This window comes from Lepidochelys kempii, chromosome 12 (assembly GCF_965140285.1).
Source record: "Lepidochelys kempii isolate rLepKem1 chromosome 12, rLepKem1.hap1, whole genome shotgun sequence".
Lineage (NCBI taxonomy): Eukaryota > Metazoa > Chordata > Testudines > Cheloniidae > Lepidochelys > Lepidochelys kempii.
Genome location: NC_136391.1, coordinates 14429275 through 14452453, shown reverse-complemented (window position 1 = coordinate 14452453; position 23179 = coordinate 14429275). Strand labels below are relative to the sequence as shown.

The following is a 23179-nucleotide window of genomic DNA, read 5'->3' as shown; positions in this document are numbered from 1 at the left end:
ATGAGGCTCACCGTCAGCTACTGGGAAGGAAGAGATTTGTATCACAGTTCTGTCCCTGGACTGTACTCATGGAGTTGATTTGTTTTTGTGTTAGTCTGGTATCTTGTAAGATGTTTAGTGTGGTTAGTTTGTCCAGTCTGAGTTGAGAACTGTTTGTAAACAACAAGGGAGAACTCTTTACCTAGAAGCTGCTGTGTCACAGAGGACTTAAAAAATAAATCACCAGACACCTTCTACTAGTGTGGTCTAGGGGCTGTAGCTTGATGAGACGCCCTGCAAGCACAGCACTCCCAGCTACTGGGAAGGAAGAGGTTTGTATCACAGTTCTGTCCCTGGACTGTACTTGGGGAGTTGGTTGATTTTGTGTTAGTCTGGTGTCAAAAATGTAATTTATGTCATAACTGACGTAAAGTCTAGTAGCTGGGGGACAGAATGCCAGAGCTTCTTGGCCACTTCAGAGGGCTGATGTTTACTGCCTCTCCCCTGAGGGCAGTGAGGTGGTTCATAGGAAAGGAATTCTTCACTCCACCCTCAACTTTTGTTGTTTGTTCTGCCCTGTGAATAGTTAAACTCCTTGTGCCTGCTGCTGCTAATGGCTTTCCCAAGCAGCTGCTGCACTATGAAATTGTCATGATTCTTGACAATTTCATTGCTGTCCACAGGATCTTGAATAGCAGCAGGGAAACTGACTAGAGCCTTGTTAATTTCACATTGCTGCTGCTTGGCAAAGCTATTAGCACCAGCAAAGATAACCTGGAGCTGTCTTTTTGCAGTCTCAAGAGGACAACGCTGCTTCAGTTTATATTCAGTTAAATTTGGAAGATTATTTTTGCAGCCTTACGAGCTAAAAAGGTATTTTTCAAATAAATCATAAGTTCTAAATACATCCCCTCTCCCTTGCACATTTGCTAGAGAAATCTTTCTATCTGAACACTGGAAAGTAAAGGAGTAGCATTTTAAGCCTTGGACAAAGGGATATCCTCATCTAGAGTGTCATCATCAGCCACAAAAAGGGGAAGTACCTTTTTGGTTTGTCACAACGCCTTGCAAGTGCTGGGTAATTTTTTCAAGTTCTTTGTATTATGTTCATTGAATTAAAAGTAGTTAAAAGCTGCAATATTGATATTACAGAAAATTAAATGGCTAATAAGATGAGTACATAAAATTTAATTAGTTTTGCTTTTGTTTGTTTTATTTATATTTTATTTTTAAATTTGGTTGCAAAGTTCATGCAAACTTTTTTTATTTTGGGGAGCGAGGGTGTGTTTGTGGTTTTGTCACTACCACCCCATGCCCCACCCCCCTGACAATATATTTCAGTATTCCTCTTTTTTGGTGTCCATCAGAGTGATGACTCTCTCAATGAAGGTTTATATTCTGGTTTATTGTGATCTTTATTTAGCGGAGGAGAACTCACTGGTGTTTTCCTTCGTTCTCATAATGCCTGTTCCAGATTGGCCAGAGATGTTGCCCTGGAATAGTAAAGTGTACCTCCTATTCTCTAGCTACTAAGCTTGCTGCTTGTGTAGTGTTCTCTACAAGCCTGGGATGCAAGAAACACTCCCTGATAAAATACACATTGAAGTCAATAGAAAGACTGCCATCAACTTCAGTAGCCAACTTCATTGGATCAGATCCTGAAATTTTACTAAGAACCCAGTAACAAGAATGTTGTGCCTAGATACTTAATAATAGACTGAAAAACATATTTGGTACAGTGTGTTTTACTTAATTTGTAAAATAACACACCTTTATTAATGTTAAATTTGTTGTAATTTGTATTACTGTATGTATTACAACTATAATGCACAAGCACTTTGTAATTTTATTTATTTAGAACCTCCAAATAATTTAAAACTGAAGGGATGGCATTAGATATAAACAACAAACACAGAGATGTTTTATTTAAATCAAAATAATAATGTTGACAAAAGCAGTAACTTACTTATGTCTATATCACTTGTATTCTCAACTGACAGGGAACTTAATTCTGAAGTAAGTAACGTATTTGTGAATTAAAGCATACTATTAATAAAAGTGAAGCCTAAGCAATGTAAACTCTTAAAAGCTCAGTCACTGTAGCATTATAGTGAACATTTAAATGAAACCCCCCATGAAGTGTGATTGTCATTTATTGTTTTCATGATAAATAGTGTTTGGAAAAATGACAACCCTGCCTGATATAGTTTTTTGTTTTTTGAAGGGGGAAGTTGATTGTGAAAAGAATAGAATTGCCAGGGGAGAGGGAGTAATTATCATGTTCTATATTTTAAATAACCTTTAAAAAAAATCAGTGTACCTGCTCACCTAGTTTGATGGAAATAAGGCTAAATATTAGAAAGATACAAGATGCCTTTGTGTGGTATTTTAATTTTGAATGCTAAAATCAAAATGTAAAATATTTCATCTATGTTAAACAAAATTATAAACCTTTGAATAAATAGGAGCTCATTATTGCGTATGTTCCATCTAACTGAATGCTCTCCAGCTCAAAGTATTGTTTATTTCTCCATGGGGAAAAAAAGAAACAGCAGCAAGAAAAGGAATGCTTCCATTTTGTGTTCTAGTGATCTGTTCTATATGAAATCTCTGTAGTAAAATACTTACTCTCAATGTCTAAAATAAGGCTTAGTGCACAGTCTACTTTGCCTATCTTTTATCCTCTCGGCTAAATTTGTTACGGTGTCTTTATATTGAGCTCTAGAAAATATTTTGTTCTCCAGACTTATTTAAGATTTTGATTATTTCAAATAAACTTGACAGAAATGTAAAATTGCAGCAGTGTCTAGTATGTTACTTGGAATTGATAGTTTGCAAGATTGCTTCTACCTATGTAAAATACAATCTTTTCATTACTGTAGGAGGGGGAAGAGTAAGAGTTAACTACTGTACCACATGTAGGGAAAAGCAGCCCATTGGGGGTTAAATTGCAGAGTCTAATGGAATAATAACTGGTAGCACCATCTGCTGGCCTACTTCCGCAGAAGGAGTCAGTATTTTTAACGACATCTCTAATATTCATGCTGATGCATTTTGATGCTTTGTGCATTCATTTCTTTCTGTGCTTTGTTGGAATCTGGCTATCGGCTAACAGCTGTTGTTGAAATTCTGCTCTTTAGGGGAGATGGCAGTCTTTGTCATACCTGAGTAGGATGAACAGTGGATGTATACTTCTCAAGGAGGAAATATGTTGATAAATCACAGTGTGTATTTATGGAGGGTTGTGCATATCTTGGCTGCAGCTTGCTAAATAGGCCATTTAGCAATCTTCTTTCAATGCTTTTTTCTTGAGCCTTGCCTGGGGTGGTGAAAAAGCAGAGGGCAAGCCTTTGTCTGACGCCAAAAATGTCTTCAGTGAAGAGGCCAAGAGGAAGGGTAAGTGAAAGCCTGAATGAGTGGGAGGAGGAGGGGTTCTTTGGGCTAAAAGGCTAATGGGATTGAATAACCTTCCTTATTACTGGCTGCTGCTGCGGGAGTCGTGCTGCATCGCCATCTTGAGCTTGTTGCTGTTTTCTCGGGTCTTGGTTATTTGTTATAGCTTGTAGGCCTTAAGGTGGCATTTTAGTGAGCGATCCTAAACCCTGTGTCCTTCTCAGTGCTGCAGCATTGCTATTAAGCCTTTGATGAGGCACGTATAGAAAAATTATTCAGTGAAGTGCACTGGATTTGGCTTGAAAATGTGTTTGGAAATTCCTGGTGTCTTTTCCCCATGCTGTAGTGAGAGGCACATTTACGGGTGAGAACCAGAACTGTTATCTGCTATTTTTTGTCTGTTTGAATAGGAAATTCTTTCTATTCCTTAAGGTTAAACAACATGCCTTCTAGATGATTTCAAATAGACTGCTAATTTGAATGTAGAATTCCTAGTTCTAGCATAAAGAATTCTCTATAGATATAACAGTGACAAAGGGGGGAAAAAGTGAAAGTTAACTCCTTCCAGTAGCAGTATAACCTTATGTAATTTTAAATAAATTAAACATACGCTTCCTAACTACTTTACTGATGTAGAAAACTACATAATCTGTTTTTGTTCTTTTTGAAAGCCTTGATTTGTTCAAATATCTGGTTTTGTTGGTCGTAAAATAGTGCGGTTTTTCTGTTTAACTGTAGGATAATTATTCCTGTTTTGATACTATTTTCAGAGGTATATTGATGCTATACCTTTATTAATTCACTACTCTTTCAAGTTTTGTGAAGCAAATAGCTTGGGGAAATCTCTTCTAAATCCATAAAACATTTTCACAGATTAAGAACTGGAGCGTCTAATTGCAGAGGTTGGTAAAGAAGGCTATGAGAACTTCAGAAAATCTATTTCTCCTTGATTTTCTGTACGTAGAACCAGTTTAAATGTAACTGTTGGTATACTTTATTCTGGAACCCATGCCATAGTGGAGTAATACAGAATCATTTTCCTTGTTTATTGCGTTTATATGTATTCTTGACTTTGCTGTAGAACTCGGTGAACAGTATTTGCAAATTTATTTTGAAATATATTTATTTTCTTTAAAAAAATGTTTTTATTCTTCCAGCCTCCTTCCTCCAAGAAGACTGATGTTTCAGGGACATATACTAAATTGCAGAATACCCAGGTGAGGGCAATGTCGGAAAAGAAACAGAAGAAAAAAGTAGAATCGGAAAGTAAGCAGGAGAAGGCTAATCGCATAATATCGGAGGCAATTGCAAAAGCAAAAGAGAGAGGGGAGAGAAACATTCCACGAGTAATGAGCCCTGAAAACTTCCCCAGTGTTTCGGCTGAAGGAAGAGAGGAAAAGAAAGGTAGAAAAATTAAATCCAAACCAAAGGACAAGGAGAGCAAAAAAACTAAAACTGGTTCCTCATCCAAAATTAAAGACAAAACAAAAATTGGGTAAGTAGGCTAAAATTTCCTTTTAACTCCCTTCAAATTGCAAACATTTGACTGGAACAGAAACTGCTTATTAATCATAGATATTCTTCCTCTAAATATCTTGAACCCATCTGTTTTTGTTTATTAAGTTGCCTTTTGGTTTGAGTTTTTAAATTTTATTTGATGTATTATCAATGCTATTTTTTATCAGTCTCAGCATTTCTTTTGAGATGAGATCCATGATACTATATAGAGAGAAACTGGACATCTAATTAGCATATTTGCAAACAAACATTAATGCAGATGCCTGAGAAACTGTGGTGTAGACCAGAAGATGTAACAGAGAACTTGCAATCACATTTTATTTAATTATTTATTTATTTAAATTACTGTGTATTCTGCATCCATGCACTTGTTCTGTCGTCCCTTGAAATTTTGCAAGTTTAGCAGGGTCAAGATGTGTCAATATCTTGGTGGGAAAACTGCACAGGATGTTTAAGGTGTTGTAGAAAGTGTTGCTAGGGCTTCGGTAGGTGGCACTCCTGCCTCTGATTTACTACTGACCCATTTCTCCATTGTGGTCTTAAAAGACAGTGTATAATTTGAGGTATTAACTTTCAAACAAAGTTTAAAACAGAAGTCGTGACCATTTGTGTGTCCCCCCTCCTCCCCCAAAATATGCTTTTTTTTTTTTTTTTTTTTTTGGGTAAGAATAGTGATATTAAATCAATGACTTTATCTGTGCTTGAATTTGGTATTATATCCTCAGATGACAGATATGGAAATGTCCTTTTTAGGTCATCCAGTTAATCTCCCTGAAAATGTAAAGTTAATCCCTGTTGTACATTATCTAGAATTTTGTGCCATCTAGTTCTTAAATGTTCCAATTACCTTGGGAGGCTATTCCACAACATTATGAATAACATTCTGATGAAACTTTTCCTGATTTTTTTTTTCAACCTAAATTTTCTTGGGCTTAATTTCTTCCCTAAATTTGTTGGTGAACCACACTGAATAATTCCCTTCCTTTTTGACACCCACTATTACCCCGGTCTCTTTCGGCATCATTACTTTCCAGGTTTCTCCCATCTGTTTAATAACTTGTGTGTTTGAATCTTTTTTCAGGCTGTATGAACTCACAGCTTTCCAAGTTGCATCACATTCGGTTGTGTTTTGCCCTGATTTTTAATCTCTTTCTTTTCACTAGTATTAGCAACTCCTTCCAGTTTAATATTATCAGTGAATGTCAGTAGCATGCTGTTTACTCCCCTTTTTGGGTCATTAATTAATGTATTTAATAAGACCTTATCTAAAACTAATCCGTGTGGTATACCACACCAGACTTTCCCCCTTCTTATTGTATAAATCAAAATAAATAAATAAGTTGTCATTACCCTTTGTTTACAGTTCATCAGTCAGTTTTCAGTTCACATGACATTGTTCTATCCATGACCGTATGGATTCATTTTCAAGTAAGATTTCATGACAGGTAAAATCCAAATATACAGTAGTGTAGTACTCAAAAATATAATACATTTAATTTTGGTTATTTTGGACCCAATTCAGAGTATATTGAAGTCACCTAAAAGACTCCCATTTACTCCAGTAGACTTTTAGTAATTTGACATTTAAAAATGAAAAAGCAATTTGTCTAACTATGCTTTACAGTTTAGAAACTTTATCATTAATGGGTCTGGTAGCCTCAGCATGTTTATTAATTGCAACCACAAATAGTTTAATTATTTTATGGAGCTAGTTACTTTCCTATATTATTCTGTTGTGTACCATTACTGTGTGCTGTTAAAGACCTGTGGTGTACTCCAGAGGTGGCTGGGTTTTACTGGTGGATGGAGTGATCTCTGTATAGTTTGCTTGTAGAGCACTTTCTGATCCTTCTGGATGAACTGAGTTATACAAATGAAAGTTGCTGTTGTATGAAGAAGACTAACTTAATGTAAACAAAGTAAGAACATTCAGAATTACAACTGAAACTGTATCCATGGTTTATCTTGTTAAAATTTCAGCTCATGAAAGCTTATGCTCAAATAAATTGGTTAGTCTCTAAGGTGCCACAAGTACTCCTTTTCTTTTTGTGAATACAGACTAACAGAGCTGCTACTCTGAAACCAGCCTTAATGGTGCATATCCTAATTTTGAAATTATGAACTAGTGAATTAATATGATTATAAGCTTGCTTTTCTGCATGAAGTGTGTGTTGAGCAGGGAAATAAGAATGTGCAGAACTTTCTATCAGAATGTCATGTCTGCTTTTTACACACAAGAACCATAACACGGTGGCAGTGAATTGTCAACAAGAAGCATAAAATGCATTTACAACTACTGTGTATTAATTTAGGCCCCAGTCCTGTGAAATCTGACACATATATGTCTAATTTCAAGCACATGGGTAGTTCCATTCACTTCAATGAGACTGTGTACATGCTTAATATTAAGCATATATGTGTTTGCACAATCAGAACCATAAATATTAATTTTTTTCACTCTCCATCTACTCAGAAATTATTTAAACATTTTCTGCTGAAAATATCCATAAAAATGCACTGTCAAGGCAGAGACCATGGCAAAAATTCTTTAGCACAAATACTGAAGTTTTGAAAATCTATGAGTAACTGAAAACAAGCCTAGAATGGACATTCTTGAGCAGTCTTAACAATAATGGTTGCTGCTTCCATTTTAGTTGGTAAGTGTGCGTGTGTGCATGCATATATATGTGACAAATGACAAAAAAATTCTAACGTGCCTAGTAATTGTTGTCTGGGGCACCTTCAAGGGGCCTAATGTTCAGATTGTGGTTGCTAAATAGTTTCAGAAAATCAGACTGCTTTAAAGTTGAACACTAAATTAAGTAGTAGTTCTTTTAGATCTTGTCTTTATTGTAGGGGGAGCTGGTAGTAACTCCTATAGTTTGTCATGTTCTTTCCATTTTTTTATTATTATTATTTATTATGGTCTGGTCTTTGAGAAGTTTCTCATACCTCTGTTGTTTCCAACTGCCATTTCTTTATCTCATGATTTCAATGTTGATTTTGCTGAGATATAAATTGTTAAAAATCATTCTTCTTCTTTGAGTAGTGTCCCTATGGATGCTCCACTGTAAGTGCGCTTGCATCCCTGTGCTGCTAATCAGCGAATTTTGGTAGCAGCACATGTGCTAGATGAACAGACACTATTGCCCCTTGTGTCCCTCCACAAGGCTAACTAGTGCATGCAGGCTGACCCCCCTCAGTTCCTTCCTGACCGCCGGGAAGAGCCAGGTCGTCCTTCCTTTGCGTAGAAGCACTAAAGTTATGGAACTGTTACGTTTCCCACAAGCCTCACTGTGATAACAGGGAGGCTATACTATACATATAGTAGATGTCAGGAGAGACCTAGCCTTTTTCCTGAATAGGACGAAGGATTTTAGGAAGTCTTGTAAACTTTTCCTTTCTGTTGCGGAGAGATCCCGGGGCTCAACAATATCCACCCAGAGACTCTCCAAATGCTTCTCCAGCTGTATTAAACAATGTTATCAGGTTTGCAACATGACACCTCCAGCTGATATTCACACTCTCTGCAGAAGATTGGTCCCCTGTCACTTTCCTCAAGAATGTCCCTGTCTCAGAAATCTGTAGAGGGGCAACCTGGGCGTCAGTCCATACCTTTGCAGAACATTATGTGATTACTGGGGACTCCACCTCTGATGCCATATTTGGCTCCACGTTATTGTCATTCGTAACAGATTTGACTCCGAAGCCCCAGCCGTCCAGTGGGGATACTGCTTGGGAGTCACCTACAATGGAGCACCCACAGGGACACTACTTGAAGAAGAAAAAGAAGTTGTTGTTACTCACTTTGAGCAGTAACAATGGTTCTTCAAGACGTGTGTCCCTATGGGAGCTTCACAACCCACCCTCCTCCCCTCTACTTGAGAATTCTTGTCAGGGACTTTGCAGTAGAGAAGGCATGAAGGTGGGTTACCCCGTGCGTGCTGGTTTAGCCTTGTGGTGAGGCATGGGGGAGACATAGCATGCGCGGGCAAAATGGACACTGCTGCAAAGTTCTCTGGCAGCATTGCAAGGAAACAAGCTACAGTGGCGCACCCAAAGGGGGACACGTCTCAAAGAATCGTCGTTACTGCACAAGGTGATTCTTCTTTCCCGTGTCTCATTTGTATTCCTCAGAAAAAATGTTGGCAGCTCTCCAAAATAACACAAAAGTTTCAAGGCTGGGATTTTGCTGCTGCTGCAGCAGGCGTACATTCTGTTCTGGGGAAATCTGGGAGCAGCTACAGCGGGGAGGTGGTGGGCAAAGAAGAGAGCTGGGTTAAGTTCCCCACCACTGCATCTAGCATATGCCTCCACTGGTGTATGCCCTCGTATATGCATGCCACCTGAGGCAGGAGCCCCCCCAATTCCTGCAACGATAGAGCCTCCCCCTCAGTAACACCCCCCCACCCCCACTCCCACCCAGATGCTGCATATTGCCCTACTGGCAGTTCCCCCTCTGTGATAACTGTCTCCTGCTGCTAATTAATGTCTAATAACCGAAATGGTAGCATTGTATGCTGCAACGATGAAGGTTTAAGGTTCAAGCCTGCTGCTGATAGATGTTGAGGGATTGTTAAAATTACATATATAGTATTTGTAGATTTGCACAGGCAGCTGTAAATATGGCTTTTCCTAACTTTCAAGTGCTTAATTCTTCAACCAAAATTTGTGTTCTTTAAACATATTTTATAATATGTAATATATAAATAAAATATAAAGTAAAAATAGTGATACGAGAGAGAAAAATGTTTGGCAAAGATCTGACGTGGCAATTTTAAACACAGGGAATGTTTAAGTGAATCATAATTCCGTACATTATATGGGTTCATAATGGAAATCCTGCTAGATCCCTTGCCAGCAGTGGAACAATTGTTACCATTATAATAACAAAAATAATATCTAGAACTAATAAAATGACTGTTCTTAAAATATTTTCCTAAAAGCAATTAGTTATGGGACCAAAATCCTGTTTTTAATGTAATTCAGATTTTCATTAGTTGAAAAGTGAGGCTGGAGAGTAAATAATAACCTCATGTTGATATAATATCTATTTTTAACTTTATTTTAATCTTCTAAAAAAATTAAATCCTATAATTAACAAAAGCTTGCTTGAAAAGTTTACCAAATCAATATAAGGACATTTAAGAATCAGGAGAGTTTGTTAGCAAAACATACAAATTAAAAAAAAAAATCACATTTCATTAAAGCCAACTCAAGCTCATACACTGTCCCATGTGAGCTCTTCAGGGCAGGATTTGTTTCTTCCTGTGTTTTTGTACAGTGATGAGCAATTACTGCGAAATAAATGGAAGGATGGGATTTGCAGAGTGGCCCACGGTAGTTAGAAGAAAGTCCAGTGGGAACTGGGTACCTAATTCCTGTAAGCCCCTTTTGAAAATTCCAGCTTAATCATCATAATATAATTAATAATCAAGCTTAATAGGACTACTCACTGTTTTAAGTACTATGAGCTCATGTGATATGTTGACAGGTGTATGTGCATAGTGTGGGGGGAAAAGCCTGAAATATAACTGAAAACTTTTGGTTTTCTTGTAGGAATAAAATTTTTCGGATATGTCCAGATCATCCAAAATTGGGAGAGAACATTGATATTAAATTTCTCTCACTGGGATTTCAAACTTCATTATTTTGGGGGGAAATTAGGAGACAAAAATACATGTTTTCTCTGACAAGGCCCTCACCATCCTAAAATCCAAGCACACTAAATAAAAATTTACAATGTGAAGAAACCAAGAAATAAAACCATTTATCTCCTGGAGGGGGGGACATGATATGTCACCTAATATGGGATGCAATGGAGACTACTCCCCTAACAGATAAAAATGTAATTGACATTTTAATAAAGGTAAACAGCAGTGGCAGGAACTGACTGGGTCATGTGTATTTAAGAAGTTGTAATTGTGTTTTTTAAAAAGCAGTTCCACTTTGAAAAGTCATTCCCAAAAGAAGACATTGTGAGGGTCCCATGTTCGTTTCTCAATTATTTCTATATCAAATAGTCTCAATTTACAAATAAAAATTGTTTTATTCCAAGTACCGGAGATGCAAATTCAGTGTGTCAAACTGGGTCTGTTTTTCCGAATACTGAGTGGCTCATAAAAAGTTCTGAGGATCATATTCTGTCCTGAGTGATTCCTGTGCAATGCCCGTGATGGTTAATGAGTTTCCCCAGGTATAACTGATTGGAATTTGCTAATTGTGATGTGCAAAAAGGAATGAGTTCCAGGTCACACTTTCTCCAGAGTCGGGGAACCGTCTGTTTTTCTTGTTAAATTAATAAACATAATTTGGGATGTCATTTGGGTCTTAATGTAGACCTTATAAAACTTTCGTAACAGCTTCTGGATGTTACACTTCTGCCATTCAAAGTTCAACAGTGTGAATTTTTCTACCTTTAAAGCCTTTTTTACCACAGTTAGATATAAATTTTAAGGATCTACCTCTAGACCAGCGGTTCTCAAACTATGGGTTGGAACCCCAAAGTGGGTCGTGAGCTCATTTTATGGGGTCACCAGGGCTGGCGTTAGACTTGCTAGGGCCTGGAGTTGCAGCCTCACCTTCCGGGGCTGAAGTTGAAGCCCGAGCCCCACTGCCCGGCACTTAAGCCAAAGCCTGAAGGCTTCAGCCCTGGGTGTCAGGGCTTAAGTTACAGGCCCCCCACTAGTGGCTAACGCCCTTTGGCTTTGGCCCTTGCCATGCGGGGTGGTGGGGCTTGGGTGGGCTCAGGTGTCTATACGACCCTTCTAGGTGCAATCGCGGTGCAATGAAGTTTGAGAACGCCTGCTCCTAGACAGATTATATCGCCTTTGAAGTAGGGGAATAAAGGGCCTGATCCAGTGCCCTCACTGAACGCAATGGACGGTCTCCCATTGCATTTAGTGGGCACTGAATCAGGTTCTAAATCAATTACATTCCATGTCTAGTTAATTGGATAAATGTTACTTGAGATAAATGAGTAAGTTCCATTTGTTGTTGTAATACAGTATCCACAGGAGTACATGAGAGTTTACTAATTTAGGATTACCAAAATTAATTTGGTTGATGATCTTCAAGTAAATTGTTTTATGGGTTGGTTATGGAATCTAGTTAATTAGCAGTGAATTGACATGCTTATTGTACAGTAACAATCTGATGACAGCAAAACCATTTCCTTATTCTAGGTTTTCAGCAAGGTGTTAAGGATTTGATTTAATTTTCCCTTTGCTTTTGCTCTGACTTCACATCTATTTATTATGGGCTTCCCTGGTGATTAAATGTGGAATTCCACTATGGAGACAATAAACATTAATGTCAATAAGTGCATTTTTCTGTCATAGGTGTAATGAATTCTATGTGCTGTTTGTTTGCTTAAAAAAAAAACAAACCTGACATTTATATTTTGTAACTCCATTACGGCCATGCACTCATACATATAGTTAAACTCTGGATAGCATGGGAGGCTAATGAAAAGCTTCAGTGATGCTGTGATGAGGTACAGGACAAGACCATTAAGAAATTAAATTCCCCAAGAAATATTGAGGTTATCTTTATCATCATATTGTACACATAATTTTGTAAAGTTCTTTTTAACTAATGTCACATCTAGCACAGTAATTCTTATGTTCAGAATTTCCTTTTGTTATCATAAACTGCATTGTTGTCTGCCCTAAAAAGAACTAAGGGGGATTTTGCCTTATTCTTTATTAACTCTTCAAATATATCCTAAATTATACAGCCATTCCTATGTGGTGCAACCCAAATGTAAAACATTATCACCCCAAATAAGTAAAAGAAAAAAATTATCTTTGTCACCTGGAGGTATGCAATAGATCTATTCTGACTTCACTGATAGAACATTCCTGAATCACAGACCTTTGACAGAAAATCTTAGGTCTTTCATTCTCTGGATGTAATACTATATGAGTTGTTAGTTTTGGTCTTGTTTAATCTGATATATCAAAATGGGATGTGAAGAAACACATGGTCATTCTAATACTCTGATCCAATATTTAAGTGTTCAAATACTAATAAGAATTTGAAGTGGTTATGCTGGATAACTAGCAGCCGTTGTGGAGTTCCTGGAGTATGGACATGTAAGTATGCCTTCTGTATTCTGCTGTAGTTGCCACTTGGGATGATATTCAATAGCAGTCTTACATAAAGTATGTTACAGTAATCCAGCCAAATTGTTCCTATATAATGTCCATGTACAACAGAAGAGATCACAACTGCTCATGTGTTTGCTAAATCCTGACATTCCATTTTTGGCTCATGGTTAGAAATGGCCCACAAATTCCATCCTTCTAATAGAACCTGCCCACACTTACTCAGTTGTAACTCAGCAATATTGCTCTTCCTCCACCCAGACGACTAGTTCCTTCAGCGATAGGCAGGGGATGAGGAACCTTTGACCGCCTCTGCCAAGTATGGGTTGGAGAAAGAGACCATACCTTCCTTGAACAACAAACAACTTCCAAAATAAACAAATAACCACAGCAGGACATGAACCCCAAGCATGGTGTTATAAAATCCAAGTGACATAGGACTTATTCCTAACAAGGTCTCTGACAGCCATCCCACTTAGTAGCTATAGTGCTCATTTTACAGGAGAGTTAATGTGCATGTGAAGGAATGCCTGCTAGAAGATGGTAGTTCTATATGTTTAGCCATTTCTTCAGGAAATTTACTGGAGTTTGTAGGATTCCTGTTTTTCAACCAGTGCCTGGTCTTCTGACTGCCACCAGGGCAAACTGATTGTTTGTGAATTCGAGCCTGCATTGCTTACTACTCTTCTCTTCTTCTGTCCCAAATGTTTCTATATGAAAACAGTGAACAAGAGCAAATCATCTCAGTTGATCACTTCTGTGAAGAGAAAAGAAACAAGTGTGTTTCTTTGGTATTAGCTGACCAAGTGATTAAAATTAGTTTCAGAATGTTAGATTTCCATGAAAGTACAAAAATATAATGTTCTTATCTCTAAGAGTCTACTGAAAGACAGGTGAAAAACATGTGGCTACAAAACAAGATTGGTTGTTAAGACTATGTAGATAAATGTGTAAAAATATTCAATCTGTTTTGACTCTGCTCTGTGATGTGTGTGTTATCCTATGGGCTGTTAGCCCAGTTGCCCCCAAATCCCTGGCAGATGCTGAGGGATTCACAAAGAAAGACACTTCTGTGCTTTTGCACCAGATCCAGCCCCACCTGGCTCCTCCCTTCTTGGTTGTTTGGCAGCACAGCTCCAACAGAGCTTCACTATCTGGGAGTATCCATGGCTGTGGCTTCCCAGACCACTCCAACATCCCACTGTAAAAACAAAACAAAACCCATCCGCATTCCCAGTCTCCTCACCTATCCATGGAGTAGTCTCCTTGGAGTCTATATGGGACGGGGGGACGACAGTGTCCAGGTGGCAGTTGTCATCCATCCCACTTCAGCATGGGATTGGGAGATCAGTGTGCGGAGTGTCTCTTCCACATGTAAATCTAAGAGGGACAATCTGGGTTATTGAAATTGATGGGACTGTTTGTGGAGCAAGGTACTACTCAACATGAGGCTGGCAGAATTAGACTGTTCTGACCTCATGGATTTCCCCAAGTACTTTTACATTCTTTACAATCCTAAATCATCTAGACTAGGATTTAAAGGCTTGATGGCTCATGTTATAACATGTTTTAGAAGTCTAGTGTGGACAAGCCTGCCTTTAACATGATAAAATGGTCTAGTAAAAGCCTAGAGGGGAGTCAAGGCGCCAACTCAGTGGCTCTCAACCTTTCCAGACTACTATACCCCTTTCCAGAGTCTGATTTGTCTTGCATACGCCCAACTTTCACCTCACTGAAAAACTACTTGCTTACAAAGTCAGACATAAAAATACAAAAGTATCACAGCACACTATTACTGAGAATTTTTTCTCATTTTTACTATAGAATTATAAATCAATAGAATATAAATATTGTACTTACACCATGTGTATAGTATATAGAGCAGTATAAACAAGTAATTGTATGAAATATTAGTTTGTACTGACTTAGCTAGTGCTTTTTAAGTAGCTGCTTGTAAAAATAGGCAAATATCTAGATGAGTTGATGTACCCCTGGAAGACCTTTGTCTACCCCCAGACGTATATGTACCCCTGGTTGAGAACCACTGCTTTAACGTAACCAGTTTAGCATGTGTTATATGCAGTGTTCCTTGTCTACACTGTACTTCTAAAATATCCTAATTAACATGCCGATATCATACCTTTAAGTTCTAGTCTAGACTAGGCCATATGTTGCAGTGACCAAGTCAAACACTTTTCCATAAAACGGACACCAATTAGCAATCAATCAGGAAACCTGAATTAACAAGTTTGGGTGATCCATGGAGGTCTGAAGGATTGTGCTTTAAGGGAAAATGAAGCTAGAATACTGTGGAAAAGTCAGTTCATCGAAGGACAAAACTACCTGAAGGATTGTGCTTTAAGGGAAAATGAAGCTAGAATACTGTGGAAAAGTCAGTTCATCGAAGGACAAAACTACCTCGTTCAGCTTCTCAAGCTTGAATAAATGCTAATAGACAACCATTAGTATTCACAAGGGAGAAGAAACCAAGCTACTTTTGAAGAAAAAATATGAAAATCAGTGTGTTGATTCTTTAAAATTTATTCCTTGAGATAATGAAAAATAACTTTTTTTATATATAAGAATTAACAGAAAGAATATATGATGGGGCAGAGGTGTGAGGGAAGCCAGGAGCCAATTTCTATCCCACAGACATGTGCAAGCACTTCCCCTTCAATTTAGAATTGCCCAACCTATGTTTACTGCCACTAAATTTAAGTGTACATTTCAGTTTCTACTAGAAATCAAAATTATATAGCAGAAAGAAAACTACTTGTTAAAAGCCTTTTTCCCCCTCCCAGTAAGAATTCTTGCTTTGTTGGTTGGATATTAATAATTGGTGAAAAATGTTGGTCTCTTTCTGAAATGCAACTGTGCTTTGTATTTTGGGAACTATTGTATTGACACTATCAGTAGTGAATTGGTAGTTTGGCATTTTGGGGTTTGTATTTTCTCTGTGGACTGTTGGAGATGTAATGTATTTATTATGATCAGCCTGTCTTATTTTGCCCTTTTCCTAGGAGAAAATGTGAGGCTGAAGGCTAGTCAGTCCTTTTGCTTAGTGCGTTTTACTTTCTTCAGACTGCTTTGATGAAAATAATTTTACTGGCTGTGAATAAAGGCCAAAGTCTTGTCTTTAGGCCGAGCCATGAAGTGGGAGAAGATATTTGTATGCTAAAGCAATTTTCTCAGTGTTAACATAGTATGCAATTATCAAATCTATATTATGTAAAGTATATATTTAAGGATATCATTTTATTCATGATTGTTTGCTTGTAATCACTCTGTGATTATTCCTCTGAGAATACACTTGAAGAGTAGCACTTGTCAGATTTCAAAAATGAAAAAAACCCATGTATTTTGTCACCCTATCATTAAAAACAAATAATGATATTAATGATATTGCCCCTCTCTGTGTGACTTCAGAATTTAAACTAAGAAATAATTAGTATTTTTCATGTAGAATTATAATTTGCCGCACAGCTCTGGTCCTCCAAAGTGCTGATGAAACCATTGTTGATAAACCTAGGCTTCTCAAATTTTTGCTTTTGTGAAATTGCAAAAAGTCAGACTTCACAGTTTCATATTTTTACCATCTAATAATTTACTTGATGCTATGAATTTTGCATATTATAGGATTTGCTTTTAAATTGTGTAATGTATAACTGTTGTTGTCAAACTAAAGTTTCTTGTATGAGTAAAGATATCAGAAGTTCCATGTTTCACAGAGAGAGAAATTATGGCATCTAGGGGGTACTGTAATTTGGAGGAGATAAGTATGGTAAATTGTAGCTCTCTATGCAGTTAAAAGTACCCTGTCAACTCAGCTCCACATTTACTTATCATAAATTTACTTTTAAACATTTCAATTAAAATATTAACACTGTTGAGGAATACATGAGAGATTTGCCTGTGGAGAGAAATACAGATGTTTCCACTAGGCCTTTGGGGATTTAATCAGGAGTAGTATCAAATGCTAACTATTGTAAAGTTGCCTCCTTGTTCTTAAGTAATCACAAAAAGTCAAGTCTTACACTCCCACTGAAGTCAGTGGCAAAATCAGTAGAATTAGGCCTACGTTTCTCCTCTCATTTGTGACGTGGTGGGACTCTATGGTACTGGTAGTAAAAAGAGTAAGGAAATTAAAGTTATTTTGTCCTGGTCAGTGTCCCAGACATTAAATACAAAATGCACAATAGTGCATAAACAGTCTGTCTTAACATTGTCTTATTTTTGTTTTGAAACAGCAAGCTTATAATCACATTGGGTAAAAAGCAGAAGAGAAAAAATGAGTCTTCAGATGAAATGTCTGATACTAAGCAGACTCCACAGCGGTCATTTAAAGATGAGGACTCTCAGGTCAGTATTCATAATTTTTCTTTTTTTGCTTTTGAAGATTTTTCTGTGCCATTATAGCTTTAAACTCCAAAATATTATATTTTTTGACATTAGTGATACTTACTAGTGAAGGCAGAGGGTTTTTTATTGCTATTGAGTTTATATAAATTGATGTTTCTGATTCTGTGGTTTCTGCTCTTAAATGAGTGAACATGAGACCAAATGTCTGTAAACATTTGGGGGAGGGATAGCTCAGTGGTTTGAGCATTGGCCTGCTAAACCCAGGGTTGTGAGTTCAATCCTTGAGGGGGCCATTTAGGGATCTGGGGCAAAAATTGGGGATTGGCCCTGCTTCAAGCAGGGGGTTGGACTAGATGACCTCCTGAGGTCCCTTCCAACCCTAACCTTCTATGATTCTATGAAACCAATGATTCAAATACTCTTCCTTGTACAAGAAATAAATTGCGGATTATGGCTAAAGTGTTATAACTAAGCTGTGTTGAGGTGGTGATTATAGTTATACTGTGTCTACATTTCAACACAAATGTGTGGAAACATTTATATAACTATAATAATTAACTTATTCTAGACTTAACAGGTCATTAAAAAATAAAAAGTAAACATCACCATAAAATTTCTGATGATGCCGAGCATCATGCTTTATTTTAGGAATACAAAGATACCGGATAGCTTTTTACAAGAAACACAGCACCAAACTTAAGGTTGTAAGGTTGCTCTGAGGTTTATGGCTATAAGGTGGCATAAAAATGATTATCAATAAAAGTTTATTGATGTTATTTATTAGGGCTGACAATCGCAGTTAACTCACGCGATTAACCCAAAAAAATTAATTGCGATTAAAAAAATTAATCCCAGTTTTAATCGCACTGTTAAATAATAGAATACCAATTGAAATTTTCTAAATATTTTGAATGTTTTTCTACATTTTCAAATATATTGATTTAAATTACAACACAATACAAAGTGTACACTGCTCACTTTGTTATTTTTAATACAAATATTTGCACTGTAAATATGGCAAACAAAAGAAGTAGTATTTTTCATTCACCTCATACAAGTACTGTAGTGCAATCTCTTTATCATGTAAGTGCAGCTTACAAATGTAGACTTTTTTGTTACATAACTGCACTCAGAAACAAAACAATGTAAATCTTTAGAGCCTACAAGTCCATTCAAGGCTACTTCTTTCTTGTTCAGCCAACTGCTAAGACAAACCAGTTTGTTTACATTTATGGGAGATAATGCTGGCCACTTCTCATTTACAATGTCACCTGAAAGTGAGAACAGGAGTTCGCATGGCACTTTTGTAGCTGGCATTGCAAGGTATTTATGTGCCAGTTATGCTAAACTTTCGTATGCCCCTTCATGCTTCAAACACCATTTCAGAAGACATGCTTCCATGCTGATGATGCTTGTTTTTTTTTGTTTTTTTTTTTTTTTTAAATACATAATTAAATTTGTGACTGAAGTCCTTTAGGGGGAGAATTGTATGTCTCCTACTCTGTTTTACCTGCATTCTGCCATGTATTTCATGTTCTAGCAGTCTCGGACAATGACCCGGCAGATGTTGTTCGTTTTAAGAACACTTTCACTGCAGATTTGACAAAACTCAAAGAAGGTACCAATCTGAGATTTCTTAAGATAGCTACATCACTCAACCCAAGCTTTAAGAATCTAAGGTGCCTTCCAAAATCTGAAAGGAACAAGATGTGGAGCATGCTTTCAGAAGTGTTAAAAGAGCAAAACTCCAATGCAGAAACTACAGAACCCGAACCACTAAAAAAGAAAATCAACCTTTCTGCTGTTGGCATCTGACTCAGATGATGAAAATGAACATGCATTGGTCCGCACTGCTTTCGATATTTATCGAGCAGAACCCGTCATCAGCATGTCTTATGGGATGGTGGTTGAAGCATGAAGGGACATATGAATCTTTAGCGCATCTGGCACGTAAATATCTTGCAGTGCCGGCTACAACAATGCCATGCAAATGCCTGTTCTCACTTTCAAGTGATATTGTAAACAAGAAGCAAGCAGCATTATCTCCTGCAAATGTAAATAAACTTGTTTATCTGAGTGATTGGCTGAACAAGAAGTAGGACCGAGTGAACTTTTAGGTTCTAAGGTTTTACGTTTTTATTTTTGAATGCAGTTTCTTTTTGTACATAATTCTACATTTGTAAGTTCAACTTTCATGATAAAGAGATTGCACTACAGTACTTTCATTTGGTGAATTGAAAAATACTACCGATATTTTTTGATTTTTTACAGTGCAAATATTTGTAAGAAAAAATAAATATAAAGTGAGCACTGTACACTTTGTATTCTGTGTTATTGAAATCCGTATATTTGAAAATGTTAAAAATATCCAAACCTAATTAAATAAATGGTATTCTGTTATTGTTTAACAGTGATTAGTTTTTTTTAATCGCGCAATTAATCGCGATTCATTTTTTTAATCACTTGACAGCGCTATTTTTTATATAGCTTGACTGGCAAGGCCTAGCAAAATTTTTGAAGGGTATAAATACCTCCTAACAAAAGGAAGTTAAAAACACCATAGGCTTAGGTGAAACCATAGATGTAGCAATCCTAGGATGATGAGTCCTTATCTAGATGAAAATTCTCACTGGTGTTAGTTTTAAAAAGAAAAATTGTTGTACAGGATGGCATATATTAAGCTGATGATAGTCTGTTTAGTTTTAATATTGAGATAAATACTGCTATTCTAAATAGTACCTATGGTAAATAAAATGAATTCTCTACCAGCTTTTCAGATATTTTAATATTCCAAGTAGTGATGTCATCAGTTTTTATTAATTTGTAGTTCTTTGTTGTACACTAAATGCCATTTTCTTTTCTTGGTCTGTGGCCATTAATTGTTGTCACAGGACAGTCAGTCACCAGGAGTACATTAAGCAATATGTAAAATATTCTGTGCTGGGAAGTCCTCAGATCTTAAGCGTTGATCTTCTGCCTAGGCTATGCATTTTTGTCCTGAAAATTTCCCTGCTAGGAGTCTGTCCTTTTCACTGAGTTGCTGCAAGACCACAAATTGCACAAGAATGTCAGGCAAGCCCAGAAAGAAGTAGAAGGCAGAGGTATACTCCTCTTGGTAATCCTCCATCATTGAATGCAATGATAGAGATTTCTTCAACAACCTACAGTGAAGTATATCTACAAGGTAGCCACAGGCTGTGCAAGGAAATGCCTAAACTTTTCTCATCCAAGGAAGAACAGAACTTACTGGGCTCTCATTATCCCGGTGATGCTGGAGGAGAATTAGCTAGAAGTGCTTCCAAAACTTTACCTCGAGTGGAAGAATAGGAGAAGGAGGAACCAGACAAACTAGGAAAGCGTTAAACTGTCTGGAGTTGTCAGCAGTTAAATGTGTGCTGTGCTGTACAAAAGAAGCATATTTTTCTTTTTCTGACTATCTGTTTCTGCCTCATAAGCCAGTGGGGCAACATTTTGGACAAGAGCTCAGACTGATAGGGATGTGCGCGGTATCCTCCCATCAACAACCAACCTTGATCCTGTATTCCCTCTAGTACTCCCTTTTAGCCATTTCTGCCTACTTCCTTTCCCTCCCTGTCTGTGATCCCTGTAACGTCTAAACCCATCCTACGTTCATGGCACAAACTGCATCATAGAAAATAAAAATATCCATATCTGCTGATGGTTTTCGGTGGTAGATTTTACATACTTATTTAATCGTGCCCCAAAGTGCAAATGGGCTCTAACCAGGCCCTCCAAGTGTAGGGCAGGAATATTTTTCAGTTCTGGAAGTTCTTCACTGGGAGAAATTTTTCGGCCTCCCAGATACAAAGGACTAGCTGAAAAAAAAAATCTAGCCCCAGATAAGCTGCGACTTGACAGATGAGAGAAGTTGCACCCCATTTGAACCTTCTCTGAGGTGTATCCTAAGGAAGAGACCCTAGGAACCAGCTGACAACTGACTTGACAACCTCCATGGCAGGAGTACCTTCAGAGCTCCTCCTCCTTCCCTTAGGACCCATCCCAATGGGCCTTCTGGCATCTAGGGTCCTGTATGGAGACTATGTCTTTAGTAGGTATCCTCACAAAAGAGGAACTGCCAAGAGGTGCAGTCACCAGTACCTCAAGACCACCTTCCTCAAGATGACCCTCAAAAGTTGAAGAAAAGGCAGCACCATCTAACAAGTTCCTCTTCCTCTCCAGACAAGGCAGGTAGCTTCTTCCCTCATCCTTTGCAAATGATGTTGAAGTCTTCCAAGAGCTCTTGAAGGTGATAGTCAGATCCTTATAAATCTCCTTGAAAGAGGCCCAGGAGCCACAACATGCCCTGGCAGATATCCTACACACTTCTCCCAAAGGTAAGATAGCCTTACCTAGAAATGATGTTCTTCTGTTAGCAGCTCAATTAATATTGCAGACACCAGACACTACACTGCTTACTTGCAAGATGATGTTGTAAATGAGAGAAACAGAGAACAGATTGATCTTCACTACAAGAAGTTTGAGTGTGTGGAACTTTCTGCAAAAAACTGTTCTTTGGTCGCATTACGAATCAGGGTAACTAAATAGGACACCACAAATTTCAGCAAGTTCTCTTTGCCACAAAACCAGAAGGACCCAGTTCCAGGCTCTTGTCACTGAAGGTCAGAGGATTGCCAAACCCTCTTTGCAAGCTTCGTTGGATGCAGCTGACATAGCCTCTAATTCTACAGCAGCTGCCTTAGCTATCCACCATACTTTATGGCTGCAGCCCTCCTTCCCCAGGGAAGTCGAGAATATAGTGGAGGAACTTCCATTCAAAGGCCCCAAGCTCTTCAGTGATGATACAGATGAATCTCTTCATTCATTAAGAGTTCTAGAGCAACCCTCTGATTGCTGGGCAACCAAGAAAAAATTTAGCAGGTCATAGACAACCCAATCGTCTCAGTTGATTCCCTACCAAACTTCCCAGAGAACTGTAGAACTACTCAAAAAGAGGCCCAGATGCCATGAGAAAGGACCATCTGTTGTCACCTCTCAGTTGGCAACTTCTTCTGAACAACCATTTTGATCTTTGTTGTGAGTCATTTCACAATCTGGATTTTATGCTGCACCACTCCACTAGACATCCTACAAGACATCATCTTTATTTCAGTCTTTCTTGGAAGCACATCACAACAGACACATGGATTCCAGAAGTCATGACATCAGGCTGTGCCATTCATTTCAACTCCATTCCCTTCACCCACTATGTCTCCTCCCTCTCTCTTTTGAGGATCTTCGAAGCCAGGAGGGCCCTCCTGCTCTTGGGGGCAATTGAACCACTTTCCCTCTCTTTCTTCTGGAAAGAGTTCTACTTCTAGTACTTTCTGGTACCTAAGAAAAAAGGAGGATGGAGAGACGAATCCTGGACTCTGAACACATTTGTTCAAATACAGAGGTTCAAGATGGTAACCCTAGCAGCAATAAAACCATCATTAGATCCAGGAGAGTGATTTGTGGCCCTTGGCCTTCAGGGTGCATATTTGTATATGGTAGTGAATCCAGCTCACAGATACTTCCTACAGTTCGTCATCGGCAACAGCCACTATCAGTATTGAATACTTCCTTTCAGCCATCTGACCACCTGGTGTCTTTACAAAGCTTCTTGGTTGTCACAGCCCATCTGCGGCAAATAGGAATAGTTATAGTCTCCATCTGGACAACCGGTTCTTCAATGGTCATTCCTTCCCTGAGGTTGTCAACAACCAACAAAGTTCTAGTCCTCTTCCACTCCTTGGGCTTTTGAATCAATGCATAAAAGTCTACCATGACATCTATCCAACACACAAACTTCATAGGGGCCA

At 37.9% G+C, this 23179-nt stretch overlaps 1 protein-coding gene across 15 annotated transcripts in view; it reads left to right on the top strand.

Annotated features, from left to right (window-relative positions):
• Nucleotides 1-23179, top strand: part of CHD9 (chromodomain helicase DNA binding protein 9) — a 188792-nt gene that overhangs the window by 58838 nt on the left and 106775 nt on the right. For 12 of the 15 annotated variants that reach the window (XR_012154463.2, XM_073307627.2, XM_073307626.2 and 9 more), the window contains 2 exons: nt 4530-4867; nt 17246-17357. Coding sequence is in view for 14 of the 15 variants with exons in the window: in XM_073307627.2 (XP_073163728.1) it covers nt 4530-4867; nt 17246-17357 (450 nt within the window). In the remaining variant the exon portion in view is untranslated. Of the gene's footprint in view, nt 1-3012; nt 3376-3448; nt 3737-4529; nt 4868-17245; nt 17358-23179 lie in introns of those variants that run through there. The other 3 variants (XM_073307629.2, XM_073307628.2, XM_073307631.2) reach the window with 2 other exon arrangements.